Source organism: Trachurus trachurus, assembly GCF_905171665.1.
Source record: "Trachurus trachurus genome assembly, chromosome: 14".
NCBI lineage: Eukaryota > Metazoa > Chordata > Actinopteri > Carangiformes > Carangidae > Trachurus > Trachurus trachurus.
The window spans coordinates 7,824,848-7,845,608 of NC_139903.1; the positions used below are offsets into that span (position 1 = coordinate 7,824,848).

Consider the following 20,761-nt stretch of genomic DNA (forward strand, 5'->3'; position numbering starts at 1 on the left):
GTTTTACTGAAGACTAACTAATATTTGACCAATTAAATGTATTTTAATTGGTCAAATTGTGATGATTTTAATGATTTTGTATCATTCTAATTGCTATAATTATCTTTTACTTTGATTTTATTGTATTTCTATGCCTGTGTAAAAGCCCTTTGAATTGCCTGGTGTATGAACTGTGCTATAGTACAAATACATTTGTCTTGATATTAAATTATAATGATTACAGAATCAGTTCTGCTTTAACTTAAATAACAAGATTCCTGGATGAAATTTTAAAATAATTGGTAATTAATTCATGGTAATTGGAGCCGTGCAGGTTGCAGTTCAGGTCCAGGCCGGCTTTATTCTGAATAACAACAGATAGTAGATAAATAAAAACATAAATATATAGTAGAGAACGAGCGGCTGGTGTTGGTGAAGCAAACGGAAAAGCGTCGAGCAGGAGATGAGTTTGTCCAGGGACACGATGTAACAACTTGTGTTTTCCAGAGCAGAGCTGATGAAAGTAAAACGCCTGTTTTTTTTTTTCATGTTGTACCACTGACCCCGTTTCTATATCAGTCTGAGTGGGGGGGAGGGGCGGAGCCAAGAGACACAAGCCCCCGCCCCCTCCACTACCACCACCACTGCTGCTGCTCACAAACACTTTCACTTTCTCTCTGAGTCCAGACACAGGAAACAGCTCAGGATGATGATGATGAGGTCAAATCTGAACACATCCAATCAGTCTGAGCAGATTTCCTGTTTTGCTTCCTGCAGGAGAATCTGTCATCAGGAGTTTGGACCTTAGTTCTCACTGCTCACCTCTGCATTTATGTGAGACATTCAGGGAACATGTGTAAACTGTAGCGTCTGCATTTCTGTAAGGCGAGGCGTTCAGGGAACATCCATCTGTGTGTGTTTTTCTTTTCCCTGCCTTGGTTCCTTCATGTGTTGTCCTCTGATGGTGACAGAGGACGGGAACCATGATGCAAGCTCGTCATGACGCACAATCCAACGCCAGAAGCTGTTACTGTGTTCTCTGCATGTGTTTTTTTTTTTTTTTCCCCCTTTGACCCTCAAACGCCTCTTAGCTTAGTTCACTGACCTTCAGTTTTTCCCAGGAGCGAAATACATTAATAAACAAGCAGAAAAAGAAGCTGCAGTGTTGGACCAGGTGTGGATGTATGAAAGCACCTGAGACCCGAGTCCAAGACCATCACTGTATCCAGTCCCAGTCCTCATAATAATCATGTGTCTTGATATTTATTATAGAACGAATCGCCTTGTTGTTTACAACTAGCCTACTTCCGGGTAGAAAACCAGCAATAGTGACTGATGAGAGTTTCGCTATATAGGCTCTCATTTTTCATGTCACTATATCGCCGTTTAGACTAATCTGATGTTTGTAAACTTTATAAAACCAATGATTGGACAAACATTACTATTTCTGTGTGCATGTTTTTGTAATTAGTTATGGTTATCATAGATTAGCCGGGCTAACCGTTAGCTACGTGTTTAACTTTAATAGCTTAACTCAGTGACTCAATAAACGGTCCATGAAAAAATATTTTTTCCAGCGGATATCTCAGTTACAACATGACTGAGCTAACTGGAGTAGTTTCATGTCTTTTCCAACACCGGGAGGGTTTTAACAGCTGACATCCTGATGTTAGCTTAGCTACCGCCGTTAGCTTAGCTGCCGTTAGCTGCCCCTGTCAGCTGCAGCCACTGATGCTTTCTAGACACTGTGATTCCCCCATACCACACATAGCAACACAAAACACACACACATAAATAGTAATGTTTCTTCAATAATTTCAGATTTGTCCAAACGGTGATAGGGCGTGAAAAATATGATATATAGCTAAACTCTGGTTCGTTACTACTGTTCTCATTCAAATTACATGCTGGTTTTCTACCCGGAAGTAGGCTAGTTGTAAACAACAAGGCGATTCGGTCTATTCCTCCTTAGCTAAAAAAAAGAAAGGATGATTTGACTGAGACAAGACCAAGACCTTGAAGATGTGGTTTGGAGTACGACGACTCCTGCTTTGTCTTCTCTTTCCACCTATTCCTTCAGAGGTGACATCGTCAGGTAACAGCTGGAGGCAGGAGAGGGACGGGGTGAGGAGGGGAGCGAGGGGAGTGGGGGGGGGGTCTAAGGGTCATATGACAGCCGCCTCCGGCCAATCAGCAGCCACAACAAAAACCGCTCTGCATTCCTGCCCGTCTGCTGTAAATGGTTTGATATTGGATCACCCTGATTCGCCCACGGCCGCGGCCTCTTCACAGCTTCGCCATCACTACATCTGTATCCCTCACCCCCCCCACCTCACCCCTTCACCCTCCTCCCACTCTCCTCACCCCCTCCTCCCCCTCTCTCTCTCTCTCTGTGCTTTAGACACCAGATGAAACAACGATAAGAGCCTCTGATGCTTAATGCGAAACGTTTGAATGTGGCGTCGTCGGTGTAAATTTAGCATCAAAGAGCCGACATCCATCACCTCCACCTGGCTGACGGTGACTCAGCCGCTTTCAGTGTAAAAAAAAAAGCTTTTTCTTTTCCATCAAGCTGTTTTTAAATTAGAGCCTCCTCCTCCTCCTGCACATCATCATCATCTCGGCCTATCTCTAGTTTTTTGGAGGTTTTTTGTTTGTTTGTTTTCTTAAACGACAACAAAAATATAAAACAAGATGAGTTTAACAATTATAAACAACATCTTCATGTACAGAAACAGACTAAGGTCTCTGGACTTCCCCATGTTTTGCAGAGTTTGACCTTCATAAGTTCGACTCTGAAGTCCTGAGGGTGGTTTACAACTGGAGCAACAACAGCTACTTCCTGATACTGGTTCAACATCATCACACCTGTAACTACTGATTAATGGAAACTCACATCTACGTCACCAACAGACAGGGAAAAAGGACATTTAAACTAGGGGTGGTTAATTGGCCCAATTTCCCGATTCGATTCGATTACGATTATTGAAGTCTCGATTCGATTACAGACCGATTTTCGATTATTAACGATTATCGATTCGATTTTCGATTATTGTTATGATTATTATCAGTCAGTTGCTGAATTATTATTAGCCTATTTGTATTTATTGAAAACCACAGATTAATTTTCTCTTTGTGCGTTGATTGCTTGTTGGCTAATTTTTTGATTCTTGGATTTTTTGTTACAATAAGTTACTTTAACTGATCATGGACCCTTTGTATTTTTGGAAGTGTCACAAAGGAGATTTAAATTAGTAAGTCTATTTTTTTGAAAGACAGATGCAACACATATTTTACTGTAGGCTTTAGATAATGTACACATAAAAACAGAACACAACACACGTAACTAGTGATTAAATAATATTGCTCTGGAACAACCAGCTTGCACACATTTTACTTTAGCCTACTGTTATAAAAACAGAGCACGCTGTGTAACTTCAACTTCAGTGATCAAATCATTGCTCTGGAGCAACCAGATTCTTATGGAGGAAGACCAGCTGGTCCACATGTTGTGACGTGTTAACAGCGCTAAAGCCAGAATTAAAACCGTTTTTAGCAGCTTTACTGCTATGGTTGTAGCGATGCTAATTTCTGTTAGCCCGTCTATGGTGTTTTACATTATACAACGTTAGCATTAAGCTAGCGGACTTTATGCTTCAAAAGCAAGCTCACTGCTGTCTGTCCCATAGAAAAACATGACAGCGGCAGCCTAGTTTGGAACATGAACCACGTGACCGCGCTGGCGGCGACATCAAAAGCTGTCGCCACTCAGTTGTATCAATCTTTGTCTCGCTCCGGCACCGTTAGCACCTTGTTAGCACCTTGTTAGCACCTTGTTAGCACCTACACACTTGCTCGCTGGCTCAGTTACACAGCCTCTTGTTATGACAGACAGACCGCTCCACCTTGTGGTTAAATCCTGTATGACATCCAGTAACAGGAGGACTCGCCTTTGTATTACAATTTGAAAAATATTTAAAAAAAAAAATAAAATAAAAAAATTGAATTTTTTTTTTTTTTTTTTTGAAAAATATAAATAATCGATTTTTGGAAAATTAATAATCGATTCATAATCGGTCATTTAATAATCGCGATTAATCGATTATCGATTTTTTTCACCACCCCTAATTTAAACCTGAACTCTCCAGGTCTGGTCTCTCCTCCTCTGTGTCTCTAACCCTCCTCTCCTCCATGTGCATTTGTTTTCAACAACGAAGCCGGTGAGAAATCAATCCATGGAGCGGTGGATAACGTTATTTATCATCTACCAGTCTTATCATCTACGTAGTCTTATCTGTCATAAACAAGAGATTAGGGGTTACGGGGCGCGTTACGTTTGTGTGGCGGTGTCGCCATCGAGACGAGAGCTGGGACACCGGGTCGGAGGCTCTGATCTTACAAGGTTGGTTTTCAGCCAAGAGACACTAGGTGGAAGGCAGAGAGCCTCCATTCTCCCTGGAACAAGGTACAAGTCAGTGATTTAACCAGAACTAGGACTCTGACGCTGGAGCTAAGGGACACATGGAGCTGAGTTCCTCTCTAAATATCACAACGAAGTATTAGGGCCACATTGAGAAAACATCTTTTTCAACATTTTCAAAACAAAAAATTCGCAGACTTCTAGAATAAAGTCATAATTTAAGAAAACAAGAGTCATAATATACGAGAATAAAGTGTCAATTTCATGAGAAAAAAGCAGCAATTTCCTCCAAATCCGCCTGGATCTTTCTGCAGAACAGATGCATTTTCTTGCATATTATGTCCTGATAGTGATACTGATGACAATGTGGTGCTGTTTGTGAAATTATAACAACTTTCCTCCTCTAAAACAACAGGTCAAAATATTATGACTTTATTCTCGTAAAACTATGACTTTATTCTCGTATTATTATGACTTTTTTCTTGTAAAATTATGACTTTATTCCCAGAAGTCTATAAAAAAAAAAAAACATTTTTTCAATGTGGCCCTGTAGAAATACATCTGTGTGTTTCATTTACTGATAATGAAACAGAGAAACGAGAGTGGCCTAGTTAGGTTGTAGAAAAGATGGTGATTCCCCATTAAAATGATTAATTCCTCAATTGTCGTTGTTGTCATGGTTACAACAAATGGTCATGAATAAAATTTTAAAAAAGACATGGGAATCGAACATCATTCAATCATTCATCAATCCACCACAGCCTCCTTGTGGATTTTTTTGTTGTCTCTTTGTCGCTTTTCACTCCTCCTGTCATAATCACTATGGCCACTAGATGTCGCCTGGCAACAGAATCCAACTACAGGCTCGTTTTCTCCTCGTCTTGATAACTTGATATTAAAAAAAACGATTTCTGGTGACTTTCCTCCACCGCACAATGAAAGAGTAACGACGAGGCTACGAGACTCAAGAGTCTGGTTGAGCCGGAGGGAGAAAAAAACCCCCTCGTCAGGATCCGTCGCCGTTATCAGCAGCAGAGTCGGAGCTTCACCCGTCTCTCTCTCTCCGGCTGAAAGAAATACAAGAGGACATTGAACCGACTCATGTGTCATCTGGATCCTCGCCTCTTGTTATCACTTCAGCTCTGCCTTCAAGCCTAATGGCCTGTCGAGTGTGTGAGGAGGAGGGAGGACAGCGGCGGCGGCGGTGGCGGCCATGTCCAGAGGGCAAGTGGCGAGCTGCAGGAGCGAGTAAAGGCGGAGATAAGGCCTGTTCACAGCGTTGATAGTGCTTTATGTCAGGACGTCGGGCTAATTATGAATGAATCTTTTGCAGCTTCGTGTGTGGAAACAGACTCGACCGATCAACACAGACGAATCAAATCAAAGACGACGAGGCAGGAAGTGATGACGACAATACGCATGAAGCAGGAGAGGTTTAACTGATATTAATGATTGATCTTCAGTCTGTAGCTAAATAAGAAACTTTTCATCACAGTTCCCAAAAATAATCACATCACAAAAAAAAAAATAAAACACAGCAGCAAATCCTCACGATTGAAAAACTGGGTCAACAAACTGTTTTACTCACTCACATCTCTCCAACCAGAATCAAACCAGGATTTACTTTTATTATCAATTCATCTAATATTATGCTCTATAAGTCTTATAGTTGTTCAATTACATTCAATATTAAGCATTTGGTCTAAAAAGATATAGTGAAAATTGTCCTAAACACAAAAATGTTTTAAATTAAACTTGTCAATTGTTTTCATGTGACATATATTCTATATATTCTTAATCCCGCCTACAACGCTCTGAATGGTCCGACCTGGGAGGGGGAGGTGAGCCGTCAATAAACACAACAGTAGACCTGTTTGAATCAGGTCATGTGACCTAGATGATGATGATGAAGATGATGATGAAGAAGATGTGTGCATTGTGTCCGTCCCTGAGGTCAGTCTATCCGTGCGTGACGCAGATTAAAAATGTGAAATATTTTTTTTCTATTAATAACAACAGCGTCGTCTTCTTCACTCAGAGATACATGAATACAGGAGATAAGACAGATTATAGGACAGAGGGGGGGTGGGGGTGTTTGTGGGTGTTTGGTTGGGGGTGTGGGGGGGGAGGGTGTCTCGTGTTGTTTGGGGTCAGTGTGTTTGGAGTCTCTGCCTTTGTTCAAAACTCATCAAGTGTGAAAATCCGGGGCAGGCCTGAGGCCCCGCATCAACCCAAACACCATTTAAGTCCACGTTAACCTTTCAGACGGCTCACACTCACTGGCACGATGATGACGGTGGTGATGATGATGATGATGATGCTGTTCACATTTTGAAGACGTGCGGAGTGGAAAAAGGATAATTTAAGGATAATTTAAGAATAACTTCCTGCAGAGATCAACAACTTAACGAGGAGCGAACGGTGACGTCAGCATCAACTCATCAAAAAACACTCTGACACCGTACTTAACACTTAACACAGCTGAATTCACAATAAAGGTCGCCACTCTCGCTTGCACGCTATCCTGTCCGTTGTCATAACAACAGAACAAGTGTTAAAAACAGAAACTTAAAACAAGGTCCTGGACAAGACACTGTACGATTTTAGCCATCTTGTTGTTGTCGTCTAATTTCCAAGTTGCTCTGAAAAGAGAAAACTGAAGCCAAAGTTCAGTTCTGTTGTCACACAATCGACGGGTTCAATCATCAGTCATCAGTCCTGAGAGCTCACACACACATTCAAACACTCACACACACTCACCATCCTACTGTAGATACTGAAAACTGTCAATAAAGATTTGTTTGAACGCTGCGAGGCAGATTTGTTTAGCATAAATACTAACAAGCTGCCGCTAAAATCCAGATTACTAAATCAACCAAACACAAAGACTGAGCTGATACGAGCGGCCGCAGAGAAAAGAGCTTGAAGCAGCAAAATGACGCTAAACTTGTAGCTACAAGCTTTTTTGGAGAAAAAAAATCTTGTTTAAAAGGTCTTAAATCAAATTAATGTTACTACAGAAGGTGAAAAGTTGGCAACGCTGCTTTCTCACATCGAGTTTTCTCAACAACCAGTGGGGAGAACAGGCAGCGATATCAGTGTTTTATTGAGCTCCACACAAAAAGACTTCCCTGTGTCTCTTATGGATCAATTTAACTTTAATAAAGTAACTATTACTAATGTATCAAGTCAAAAATGTCTGCACTAAGTGGTCGTGTTGCTGACACTTTCAATCCCAATTAAATGAGGTGTGTCCAAAACTGTGTTTATTTAGAAAGAAGCAGCTAATCCTCATTTAAATTATCTATTAATCTGCTGATCGACTGACTGTTTGAAACTTTGTGAAAGGAGGTGACATGAAGTAGTTTGTTTATGACACTGACTCAGGATCAGTCGTTATCATTCACACTGTCGTTGTTATTGTGAATTATCTAAAAACCTCAACACTATCATCTAAACCAGAGACAAAATGTGGAACTGAAACCAAAACCTGTGTTTGTGTTGAAGGAACCTGAACTAACGAGCGGCAGCAGATGGCTCAGGTTCACGTTTCATACGGTGAAGAAGACGGTGACTGAGTGTTTGACTTGGTCTGAAACCTGAGAGTCCAATCACTGCTCAACCTCCGGTGATGCCGAGGTCACGCTCATCAGTCAGACCAGAGCAGACCTTCACACTCTGTCACACCACTTTAACACAATTAACTGTATGTTTTCAGGACCGGAGCACATTAATCTGTTTACTGTCAAATAAGAGATGCCTGTGGGCGTGGCCAAGTGGCTCAGAGACACCGCCTAGAAAGTTGTTTTGACTTCATTGCATCCTGAAGAATGAAATTCATGCAACATGGAAAGATGTACGAAAAAAGCGTCTTGCAGGAAGTCAGCCATTTTGAATTCAATCTACAACTTTGATGCTGTTTGTTTGTGATTTCAGGAACAAACTCTCATCCATCATATTTGGTCAGGATCATCTTTAAACTTTTCAAAACTCAACTGTGAAGCGTTTTGCGTTTTTATCGGAGGTTCGGCCTGTGGTGGGCGATGTGGCTAATTTTCATTATGAAACGAGAAGTCGTTGCAACTCCAACGCACATCATCAAACTCCGTTATCTGTCCTCAGAAACGCCTCGGAGAAACTTCAGCGACCACAAGATTGCACTCCAAGATGGCTGGTCCAAGCATCAACAGTGAATAAAAGCAGCTCAACTGTTTATCAGCCACTAAAGTTTGTTTTGTTGCACCAACAGTTTTGTGCAACTTCTACCTGTTGACATGTTGTTATGTTGCTTTCACTCACAAACTATCACATATTGTGTCGTCATCATCATAAGCTGCTATTAGCTAATAATGCTAACAATAACAATAATAGTTGCTTTTCCAACTTAACCTTTTTAAACATGGCCAACTTGGACGACACAGTCATGGCGCCACCCACCGAAAACAGGAAATAACCCTTGAGTGACAATTACCATTTGCTTGTAATGGTTTTGTTTGTTTGTCTGCGCTTGATTTACAGCAATGTGATGCATGTTTGGTGGCATCGAACCGGAGGTGCAGGGCCCACTGGCAGCTTTATACAACAGCCATAGATTATTTTAAGTTGGACTTTGGCATTACGCTGCTACAGTAGCACAGCTGACTTATCATGACCAAGGACAACAGTTTACGGTTACAGTTTAACTTGAAGTCAAACACGACCTCCACCAATGACCCGTAGCTGCTTTATTAACTCCTGAAACTGCAGCAGTGACTGAATAAAAGAATAAAAGCCCTTCCTGTGTGAAGAAGAGAAGAGAGAGATGAGATGAAGAGCCAGACCAGTTTAATAGTCCTGTAAAATTCCCATGGTGCTCTGTTCTTTTCTCTGACATCACTTTAAATCACCAATAACATGACATTCCTGTGACGGGTTCACATGCTGCTGGGAAAGTCCAGCGCCCGGGAATTCCTAGTTGGCAGCGACACAGTGTTCATGTGCAGCCGACGATAAAGTGATTAACTCCGTAATTTTACTCACTAATGACACAATATTTCAGCTTCACAGACGTCGTGCCGCCGCGTGTTGATAGGGATTAACCACTTTGAGTTAAGAAAGGAACGCAGGAAGGAACGGCCATTTATGGGCGTCAAAATGATCAGAATTATCATTTCATTCATTTTAATCCAGAAATCACTGCGTCACAGTTCGTTATCTAGCTCAGTCACAAACCAACTTATTGTATGGTGGAGTGGTGAGAAAACACTTATGGAAACAAACACAAACTCAGAATCAATGATAATTCTGATCAATATGAACCAACCAACCAGCCAACTATTCGTTCATTCATTCATATAATCGATCAATCGATCAATCTAGTGCTTTTAAAACGTCAGTATCTGCACAGATAAAAACTGTGTGACATACAAAATCATTTTAGGCCCAAACTGAGGGGGGGGGATGAGGACAAATATTGATCTGTGGTTGAAATCTGATCATGAAGGAACGCAGAGTTCACTTGGTAAACTTTAATTATAGCTAAGATTAAAAACATGATCATTTTTAGCGTTGCATAAATGTAGCAGTGAAAGTCAAATCATCTTAAAACTGGCCTGAAGGGACTTTCTATAGCTAGAAAAGGTCCCATAACTGTGATAAGGTGCCATTTAATTACAACATATTACATATAATATAACATCTATTGTCTGGGTCAGTGTCCACATTCAAGTTCAAAGGTGTTTCCTTATTGTAGTTATTGATGGTTATTTGTTTTTAATTTGAAGTGTAATTCTTAATAATTAATAATAAGTGCTATGTAAATATCCTTCATCCTTTTTATTATGCTTTTTAAAGCCTGAAACGTCCTCGTGCATCCAGCACCCCCCCACCCCACCCCCTACAAACGTGCACGTGGCTGTCTGTGTATTTTTTTAGCATAATTAAAACATAATCAATGACTCAACAACAACTAGAAATACAAATCCTACATCCACTGAACTAAATCTCCATATACACTTATGTAGCCTATATATATATAAATAAAACATTTTAAAAAATGGGGAATTTAAGGGCACGCCGTCGTGCACGTGCGCAAACCCGTCACGTGCTCCAGTTCCAACATCATCAAATATGTCAGCGGGCGTTTTCATCAGCTCCCACCTCGTGCACCATTTCCAAGTGAGGAGAGGCCACAAAGAGTGATGATGGACGCCCCCCTCCTCCTCCTCCTTTCCCCACTTCCCCCTCTCCTCCTCCCCCCATCCTCCCCCACACCCCCGGCCTCGCCCCTCTCTCCTCTCCGCCCTCCTCGTGCTGCACAGAGGGGGATCATGCAGCAGGGGGCTCATCACCACTGTCTCTGTCTCTGGACCGGGGGCTCGGCCAGGCACCATCACCACCGCTGCGAAAAGAGGCTGAAATCGCTTCCAGATTGAAAAAGGAAGGGAGGGAGGGGGGCAAATGGGGTGAGGAGGAGGAGAGGAGGAGGGGGGGAGTCATAAACCATAAGTCCTCTCTGGCTGCAGCGCAGAGGAGAGGAACGAAGCTTCTTTGCGTTGCCTGCACTTATTTGTCCGGTGCGCACAGAGTGAGTGAGTGAGTCTGCAGCAGTGCAGCTCCTCTAGCTCCGCCACACACACACACACACACACACACACACACACACACACACACACAGGACCGGACCGGACCGGCTGCTCCCTGTGACCCGCTCCCACACTCACTCTTCCCGCTGCTGCTGCTGGTTCCTAATGCGCTTAATTAAGAGAAGGTAAAGCTGCAGAGGGAACTCGTCTGTCCTGACAACGTGTGTGTGCCTGTGTGTCTGTGAGTGTAAGTGTGTGTGTGTATCTGTGAGTGTGTGTATGAGGAGTGTGTCTGTAGTTTAACAACAGCCCGTTACCGGTGATGGCGAAGATGCACGGTGCGTGTGCGTGCGCCACCGGTCCTGCATGCGCATCATCATCCACCCGCCGGACAACAAAACCCCGGAGAGAGAAGAGATGGAGAGACACAGAGGAGGAGGAGGAGGAGGAGGAAAGGGAAGGAGAGGAGAGGAAGGGATGGTCGGACTGGGCCGGGCCGAGCCGAGCCGAGCCGGTTCGCTCCGGTACCGGGGTCTTTTTCACTCACCAGTCGGTGTCCGAGGTCTCGTCGATGACGTCCTGGTAGGCGGTGAGCAGGGCCAGTCTGTTCTTGGCGAGATTCACAGCCATGTTTGTGTCCGTGCAGGCATCCAGACCGCTGCTGATGGAGAGAGACACGGAGTGAGACTGAGAGGACGGAGAGGAGGAGGAGGAGGAGGAGGAAGAGAGGAGGAGGAGGAGGAGGAGGCGCTGACTGGTGGAGACAAAGAGAAGACCGCGGTGCCCGAGAGGGGTCCTAGCGCCGACGTGTTACAGCACCAGAGGAGAGAGCAGCGCTGACGGGTCCTAGCGCCGCGGAGAGGAGAGTTCACATCTGTATTTACAGGGTCATGATGATGCAAAAGTTTGGACAAGTAGAAGATGAAATGATCTCCAAACTACATAAAGCTACAGATGACACATTCACTTTACATTTTAAACTATATATCGAAGGTGAAAGGTCGAAAGGAGGTGAAACGTCTTCCTATAGACAAATAACCAAGTCCAGTTGCTTTTGATTTAAAATTCCTTTGAGATACTATGACCTGGACAAATGAGAATATGCACAGGCATTTTATACTATAATAATGTTTTAAAGGGCCCTCAGCAAAGGTTTGGGCCCCCTGTATAGTAAGCCCCCCCTTTGGAAACTATCACAGTGTAGTAAATATCTTGTCTGATACATTGGTCAAAGTTATCTGAGAGCTCAAGTCTCCTGGGTTCCCCATTCTTTTGCAGGCTGCTGCGCTTTGTTTCCACTTTTCATTCTGAAACAGTATAAAACTAAAACAATACACTGATATTGATTAAAATATTGAAAAAGAGTGTTTCATGTTTAATTGTATGTCTTTTGGAGATAATTTCATCTTCCACTTGATGAACTGTTCACATTAACAGACACAGGGGTTGCATGACACCGTGCAGCTGCTACCTCAGAGTCAGAGCAGAACTGATTAAAATCCATAAAGAAAAAGATTAATCAGGCAAAACAATTAATTTTATAAGGCTGTCATTTCATAATAACTTCAAATAAATTCAAGGAAAAGAGACATGGTGTTCAACTAATTGTTTTGTTTTGTGAGTCAGCTTTATTGATTCTCAGGGAAATTAACAGTTAACAACATTACACATAACAGAAAAATTTGCATGAACAACTCTAAAGCAAAAGTGTATTTTAGTGGCTGCAGTTGATATGAAATGTGCAGGTTGTTGCTTTTATTATGTATTTTTATTGGTAAGTCATTGGCCATAATTGAGTTGCTTGTGTTTCTTTTTCTTTGTTGTCGGTGTTATTTAAAAGTTAATTGGGCTCAATTCGCGACTTGTATTTACAACATTACTGTAAAAGGGAATTACACTCCACAGCTGTAGGGGGAACCCAAGAGCCGAAAATTAGGAATATCAGTCATTCATTGATTGTTTATCAGAACTTTTCACTCCTTAATTTCAGTATCAGCCTCAAAAATCCCATCGTTCAGGTCCTTTAATCACACAGGTATCATGTTTCTAGATACACAAACTAAAAACCTGTTAATTCACTAACATTTAATCTGATGTGTTTGTGTTTTATTTTGTCTATTTGTATGTGTTCTTACATGTGCACATTGTGTTGAGCTCTCTGGGCCACAGTACCTCCAGCCTAAATTCAGCTTAATGACATTTTACTGTCATATATTTTGCCAGTTGCCAAGTTACTGCGCTGCAACACCTGACAGACAGAGAACACACACGTCCTACAGTCTGGTGGACACCTGTAGGCATCACTCTTCCTCTTTATTGTACTGAGACGTTCATTATAAAGAGAGTTATAATAATGATGATGATTATTGTGTCTGACAGACTGAGTGACGATGAGTTCACACCTGAGTTCATGGGATGTCGTGTTGTTGGCGAATCAGCAGCTGCTAAAAAAAAAAGTTGTGTGCACCTGACTCGGCAGTTTCCATCTGTGACAAAGCAAAACACTCGTGTCATCATCACTCGTTTCTCATCATCATCATCATTTAGCTCATACTATCAGCTGAGTTTTGTCTTGTCAGTGTCTCATGTTTGTTGTATTGATATATTATCTCATTGTTAACATTGTTGTAGAATTATTACTTACTGATTAGGTAGCCTACGTTGTTACAAAAAGTCCTACTTTGATCCACAGGTGTTAACGATAACAATACTTTATTAGTCCCCAGCAGGAAATTCAGGAATTGCAATAGGCAGCAAAAGCAGATAATAAATGCAAGAAAACACTTCTCTTTTACTTCCCTGTGATCAGAAGTTTCATGGAAAGAATTTTAGATTAATTAGATTAAAGGCCTTTATTGTCACTGCATTAAAATACAGTAGAATTTCATTGATTCCTAAAACATTCATTTCAAATACTATTCAACATGATTGGGCAATACATTTTCAAATACATAATCAATATCTTGACTGTTTCATTTGGAGCAGTTAGGGTAATAAAAGCAGAGCACTTCTCTTATTCGTGCCCCCCATGCTGTAATACACTGTTTCCTTTTTTTTTCCTTTATCGCTGCTGCAACAAGTGAATTTCCCACAAGTGGAATAAATAAAAGTCTCTTATCTTATCTCATCCACCACCAGGGTGAATTTTAAAAATGTAGCCTATAGAAAATGTTGTAGCCATTGAAAACATTTTTGGAGAAACATTAATCTGCAATTTATTTATTTATTTTAAGTGGGCCTATCCTAAAATACAGACAGATCCTTGCCATTTTATATTGTAGGCCTATAAGAAACACACTGTTGTAGCTACTGTTTCGGTAGTTACATTTACAGTGGAATAATCTATTTTACAAACTGAGAATGTTTGTTTTGTTCATCACTGGAACAGTGAGTAGCTGCCTTCATGTGCTATGGTACAGATGGTATTTTCCACTTGTGACAGGTATTGTGTTCATTGTGTTGCGTTGTGTTTGTGTGCTTTTGTTGTTGTACAGAGAAAATAAAGATGGTGGACACACAGATTCAGACTTGTTACTTGGGTAAAACCATACAGTAGATACTGGAGTATCTACTGTATGGGTAAAACAATCTTGGATTGCCTAGTTCATCTCTTACAGCAAGAAGATGAATTATCAAAACTCAAACGGTTAATATTAATATTCATGCAGATTTAGCACTGGCTATTTGGCTAGCTTTTTAAAAGCGTTTTTTTTATTGTAGCCTACATGCACGCATACATAAAGTGAATAGCTGCTAACTGTTTTCTAAAGGTTTGCCTTGCTTACCATTAACGAATCTTGCACTGCTCGCTGCCATGTTGAAAAGGTCAAAGGTTATTCTCATCTTGGCATCAAAAAATTCGAGAGTTACCCAGTGGAAAATACCACATGAGGGGGTGTTTATGTGCACTTTTCACGTCGTCTTCTGGTATTTACCATAATTACCATAGCACATGAAGGCACCATAACAACAGTGGCGGTGAAGTGACGTCATAGTTAGCCTACTTACCGTCCAATCAGTCCCGGTTCATCTGTTATCTGTTCCCGTACGGCTCCACAGACCAACAACAAAGATCCATAGTGTTGTCTGATTGAAACGTTTTCTTGTTTCACAACAGATCCAACAACCTTTTAAACATTTTTCCCGAAAAAAAATCCCCAAACAAACAAATTTCCCGCCTTCCGGTTTCGTGTCATCAGCGCGATGCGATCGTAGCTTTTTGGCTACAAACCAACCAACTGACAACGTCTGACGTCACAGCAGGACCTGTTAACACGACGTGAGCTGCTATTGGCTGCTGGTTGAAAAAAAAAGAAAGAAAGAAAATAGATTCGATTTTGATTGGATTTATTTTTATTTTCACAAACCACAGGATGTTACTTTTTTCAAATGACAGTTGTGTTGCTATATTCGCTTTTATTTGGAAATTCAGTTAAAAGAGTAAGAATAGCCTATCACGGATAATCTTTGAGTGATGTTACAGAAAAGAGAACAACAGACATGTCAGAGGAAGATAAAATATCAGAACAGTAGCCTATGAAAATAAAACAAAATAATGATTTCATAGTTTAAAAGTTTTGTCTTTGTTTTACGTTAAGTGTTTGGGGTTTTTTTTACTGTAAATGTGTGATTATTTTATTTATTGTGGACCTGTTATGGCTTGTAGCCTATATCATGTCTGTATTTTACTTTTACTTTTTATATGGACCACTTTCAAGTCCTAAATAAAGGCCATTTTTAGTCCTATTATTAGGCCTATTATAAATCAGCTCCATTTCTTTGTTGAAACCCCCTGAAAGAGGAGGTTTTCTTTTAGCCACAGCTGGTAGCTAGTTGTCTGGAACACAACATGAAACCAATCTGTTGGTGGTTGAGTTGCATCGTGGGTAATGTAGGCACTAGGTTTGTAGAGTTTGAGCAGTTTTAAAGAAGAGATGATAGCCTACCTCTGGTTCAAACTGAAAATGATGTTTGATATATTTTATTTTGCTGCACATTTCAAATCAGAGGCGTTTTGATTTGACATTTGACATGTTTTAGCCTACTTTTTTAATGAAAGTCTGACGTAACGCTCAGGAACCCCCTCCCCTCTCTCTCTCTGAGCTGTTCTCTGAGGTTTTTGTAAACTCCACAAGCAAAAGACTGAAAAGAGCTTCTTTTCTTCTCATTTCCAGGAAAAGTTGACATTTAAGAGGGGGTGCCCCCCCACCCACCCATCCCCTGCTACTTCCCATCTCTTCCAGCCGTCTCCCCCTTCGTCTGGCAGCGGTGGTCGGTTGCTATGGTAACCTGTAGCCTGCCTCTGAGTTGAACTCCACACGGGCAGCAGCAGCAGCAGCCTCGCTGTTTTTCTCCCAGGGCCGGGGCCTGGCACCGAGCCCACATACCTTCACTGTGCTCTGAGAGGCCGGAGGATAATGGAGGGAGGATGGAGGAGGGGATGGAGGAGGGGATGGGGGGTGGGGGGTGGGGGGTGGGTTGATACTGGTGAACGCTTTAATTGGCACAAACAACAACATAACAAGGTGAACCTGCTGCAACTCAAGGTAGACGTTTGTGTTAAAGCTCCATACAGTATAAAGGTAGATGTTTGTATTAAAGCTCATACAGTATAAAGGTAGATGTTTGTATTAAAGCTCCATACAGTATAAAGGTAGATGTTTGTGTTAAAGCTCCATACGGTATAAAGGTAGATGTTTGTGTTAAAGCTCCATACAGTATAAAGGTAGATGTTTGTATTAAAGCTCATACAGTATAAAGGTAGATGTTTGTATTAAAGCTCCATACAGTATAAAGGTAGATGTTTGTATTAAAGCTCCATACAGTATAAAGGTAGATGTTTGTGTTAAAGCTCCATACAGTATAAAGGTAGATGTTTGTATTAAAGCTCCATACAGTATAAAGGTAGATGTTTGTGTTAAAGCTCCATACAGTATAAAGGTAGATGTTTGTATTAAAGCTCCATACAGTATAAAGGTAGATGTTTGTGTTAAAGCTCCATACAGTATAAAGGTAGATGTTTGTGTTAAAGCTCCATACAGTATAAAGGTAGATGTTTGTATTAAAGCTCCATACAGTATAAAGGTAGATGTCCATGTGTAGTGTGATTATAAAGCAGCTCTAGGTTCTATATTAATACTGTGAAAGTATCAAAGCCTCAGTCCACAGAGAAATGCACACAGCCTGTATTCAGAAACTGAGCCTTAAAACCAGCCGTCAGGACTTCCTGTCACTTTGTGATGTCACAACAAAGCAATATATATATATTTGATGGATCAACAACCCTTCAAAATAAAACACAGGCGAAGTTTAATGTGCCCCATGTGTTTTATTTCTACCCACATGAAGCTGAAACACTTTGTAAAACACTGATTTATTCATGAAAACTATGAAAATGTTACCTGCAGGATTAAACAAATATGAAATTCGACATTGTAATAACGATAATTAAACTTCAGCAGGACTCCCCCTGCTCTTCTGTGCAGACGACAGCAGACTCTGTGAATCTGCTCTAAATGATCCGGCTACAGACTGAACTGACACTAAACTGCTTTTTCCCTAATGGAGGCTAAATTAGCCTGTCAGGACTGAACGGTGGAGATTACAGTAACTCCACTGCAGCTCCAGGAAGGAATAAATAACATGTAGAAAATCAGCCAGTTTTAATCCACTAAATGCTGCAGAGAGCAGAATTAGGTCAGAGCTGCAGCTACACACCAAGGAATATATTACTGATTGTAATTTGAGTTTTATAACTTTTCTGTTGACGTTTGCATGAAGAAATCACTTAATGAGCTCAGTTTTAATGTAATCTAAAACCAAACACTTAAAAAATTTTTTTTATCATATAGGCTAGTATGTAAACCAGTATTTATTATTTTTTCAGCTGTGTAAAATAAGCGAATGTAAATTGTTAATTTTAACAGCAAATTTACTTTTTACTCCACTGATGGTTTTAGAAAATAAACTCAACAACTGTGAAAATCTGCTTAATTCAACTATGTATGTAAGTGTTGCTCATTTTATGCTAATCATGTATCATTATACGCATTGCATTCATGCCACAACATAATATAATAGCTATAATGTAATATATTATAATATAATATAATATCTGACATTTTTATTCCTTAAATCATAAAGTATTTGCACTGCAATATTATTTAAATGTGATAATATTATTATTATTGTTTCTCAGTCACATTAAAGGAAGAGTCTGTAGGATTTTCCTTTAAAAAAAAGACAAAATATAGATTTATACAAAAGAAAGTGAATGAATGTTGTGTTTTCAAACTGCAACAAACAAACTACAGACTCTGACTTTAAAGCAGCAGCAGCTCACAGTGGTTTTAAGGAAATAAGGTGATGACACTTTGTTGTTTTGAAAGAAAGAAAGAGAAACAGCTCTGAGCCGAGTTAGTTCCTCTCTTTGTTTTTAAGGGTTCACTCGGCTCCTCTGTGGCAGGAGGAGCAGGCTATTGATCGGGTTATTGATCAGCTTCTATACAGGGATGCCTCAGCAGGAGGAGGCAGACAGGTGGACAGATGGGAAACAAAGAGAGTGAGAGAAAGAGAGAGGGAGGAGAGAAGAAGTCCGTCTCCATCTGTCTCTTTTGTCTCTGTTTGTTTCTCTGGTTCAAGAATCAATCAATATCTGATCGAACACAGACGGTGGCGACGGTCGCAGCTGCTGAGCAGGAAAGTTACAAATATTGGTCAAACAAAATAAATATAGTTTTATCGTGTAAAATGTTTTTAACTTGTGAAATTCTCCACTGATTCTGCTTGTGACGTAGAGACAAAGACACACACACACACACTCACAGTGTTTTACAATCTTATGCATAATGTTGACTTTCTCTCTGTGAGTCGTCGGGGGTCAAACCTGCAGTTCTCCAGTTACAGACAAACTCTGCAACAACACAACCCACTTCTCTCCCGCTGACACACACACACACACACACACACACACACACACACACACACACACACACACACACACACACACACACACACACACACACACACACACACACACACACACACACACCGTCAGTAACAATGTTCCTGCTGCAGACTGAGGAATGTGTTCATTTCCTCTCTGGTGTGAATGTTTACACTCTGCATGTTTCTGAGAATAAAAGCCTTGGAGGAGGGTGTGTGTCCGTGTGTGTGTGTGTGTGTGTGTGTGTGTGTGTGTGTATGAACATTTTACATTAAGCACTATAAATGTTGATTTGTATTAAACTTACTTTTCAGTCTGTACAACATCTTCAAAGATCTGTTAACTTATCTGTTGTGATTTAAAGGTATTTAAATAAACTTAAAGTGTGTTTACAAAATGATTTACTAAGTGTGTTTAAATAAAGTTAGTGTGTTTGAATTCAGCTTAAATGTGTTTACATACACTTTAGCCGTATATTTAAATAAAGTTGTGCGACTTCACAGGAGACAAATTGAAACAACGACAGGTCCTGATGCAGCAGAGATTACAGATGATCAAGTTCTGAAACACAAGAGCCTACATTTCCCATGATTCACCTTGGTGACATACTTTGGTCAGACTTGGAAAAACCTCCACCAGAGACTCAGAAGTAAAATTTGTAAACCAGTGGTGAACAGTAAAATGTAGTTAAACACAAAACAAGGTTGTTGTTGTTGTTTTTTTTTCTATCAATGCAAATGTAAAAAACTAAAACAAAACCTAAGTGTATATTAGTGCAACGTCATAATAAGAGACAGATGGGAGAGCAAAAAAAAAATCTCCAAAATAAAACCTGAAGCTCATCGACAGAGCTCTGACGCCCCCTGGTGTCTGAGCGATGAGTCACAGGAGGAAACTCTGATTCTATACTCTCATGTTGTGTATTCAACTAAATAAACTAAATATCAGGAAATCATAAGGTTCATAAATAAAATAAAATAAAATAAAATAAAATAAAAATTCATATTGAAAATGCTTACCATACCCTTTTCTTTTAAAACCAAAACGTCATTTGTATTCTTTTTTATAGTATTTTTTAAAGCATTTTTTATTGCAATGCTAAAATGAAGTCACTTACACTTATGAACCATCTTTATGAAACTTCTGCTTTGTGTGTTTAAGTGTTTTTTATTCAGCAGGAAGTTTATGTTCGGGATTTATTTATATATATTAGGCTACTTAAAAAAAAAAAAAGTGTGGCTTTATTCTGAAAAGACTTTGACACTTTCTTTTTCTTTTAAAACCAAACCTTCATCTGCATTCTTTTTTATAGTATTTATTTATTTATCTCAGCTGTATACACAACTTAGCCTATATAGGCTACAACTTAATTCCCAATATGATAGATAAGGGTTTGTTTTCAAATAAATGTAAACATGTTCAATTTTCATTACCTTTGTTTGTTTCCCTATAAAACTTATGACTTGAAATATTAAACAATATTAAAGCAGAAGTAAGTGGAATGTTTGTGTTAATATAAGTCTTAAATAGTTATATCTTCCGACAGCAATCACTTATATAGAGTGTTTGGTCTGAAACACGGGTCTGTCAGTCACTCTGCTCTGAGCCGAGGAGAAAACTTTCCTTGTATCCTACAACCTTTATCCAATGAGGAGAGAGAACGGCATGAAGGGCTGTGTGTGCAGCCAAGGGATGCGCGTGAATGTGGTGACATAGGGACGAGGGCTGACAAGACGTTATGGTGCGTTCAGGGCAGCCCGTAACTCGTGTTTTTCCGACCTGTGAAGTCGTACCAGTTCGATCTGGTGCGACTTCACAGGTCGGAAGTTACGAGTGGCCGTTATAGTGACTTTC

General features: G+C 40.4%; 1 protein-coding gene across 2 annotated transcripts in view; it reads right to left on the reverse strand.

Annotated features, from left to right (window-relative positions):
- The window catches only part of dbn1 (drebrin 1), a 105,158-nt gene extending 93,508 nt beyond the window's left edge, over positions 1–11,650 (reverse strand). For both annotated transcript variants that reach the window (XM_083986253.1, XM_083986252.1), the window contains exon 1: positions 11,510–11,650. In XM_083986253.1, coding sequence (XP_083842379.1) covers positions 11,510–11,592 — 83 coding nt within the window. In that variant the 5' untranslated portion in view covers positions 11,593–11,650. The remainder of the gene's footprint in view (positions 1–11,509) is intronic.
- Between the last annotated feature and the right edge of the window lie 9,111 nt (positions 11,651–20,761).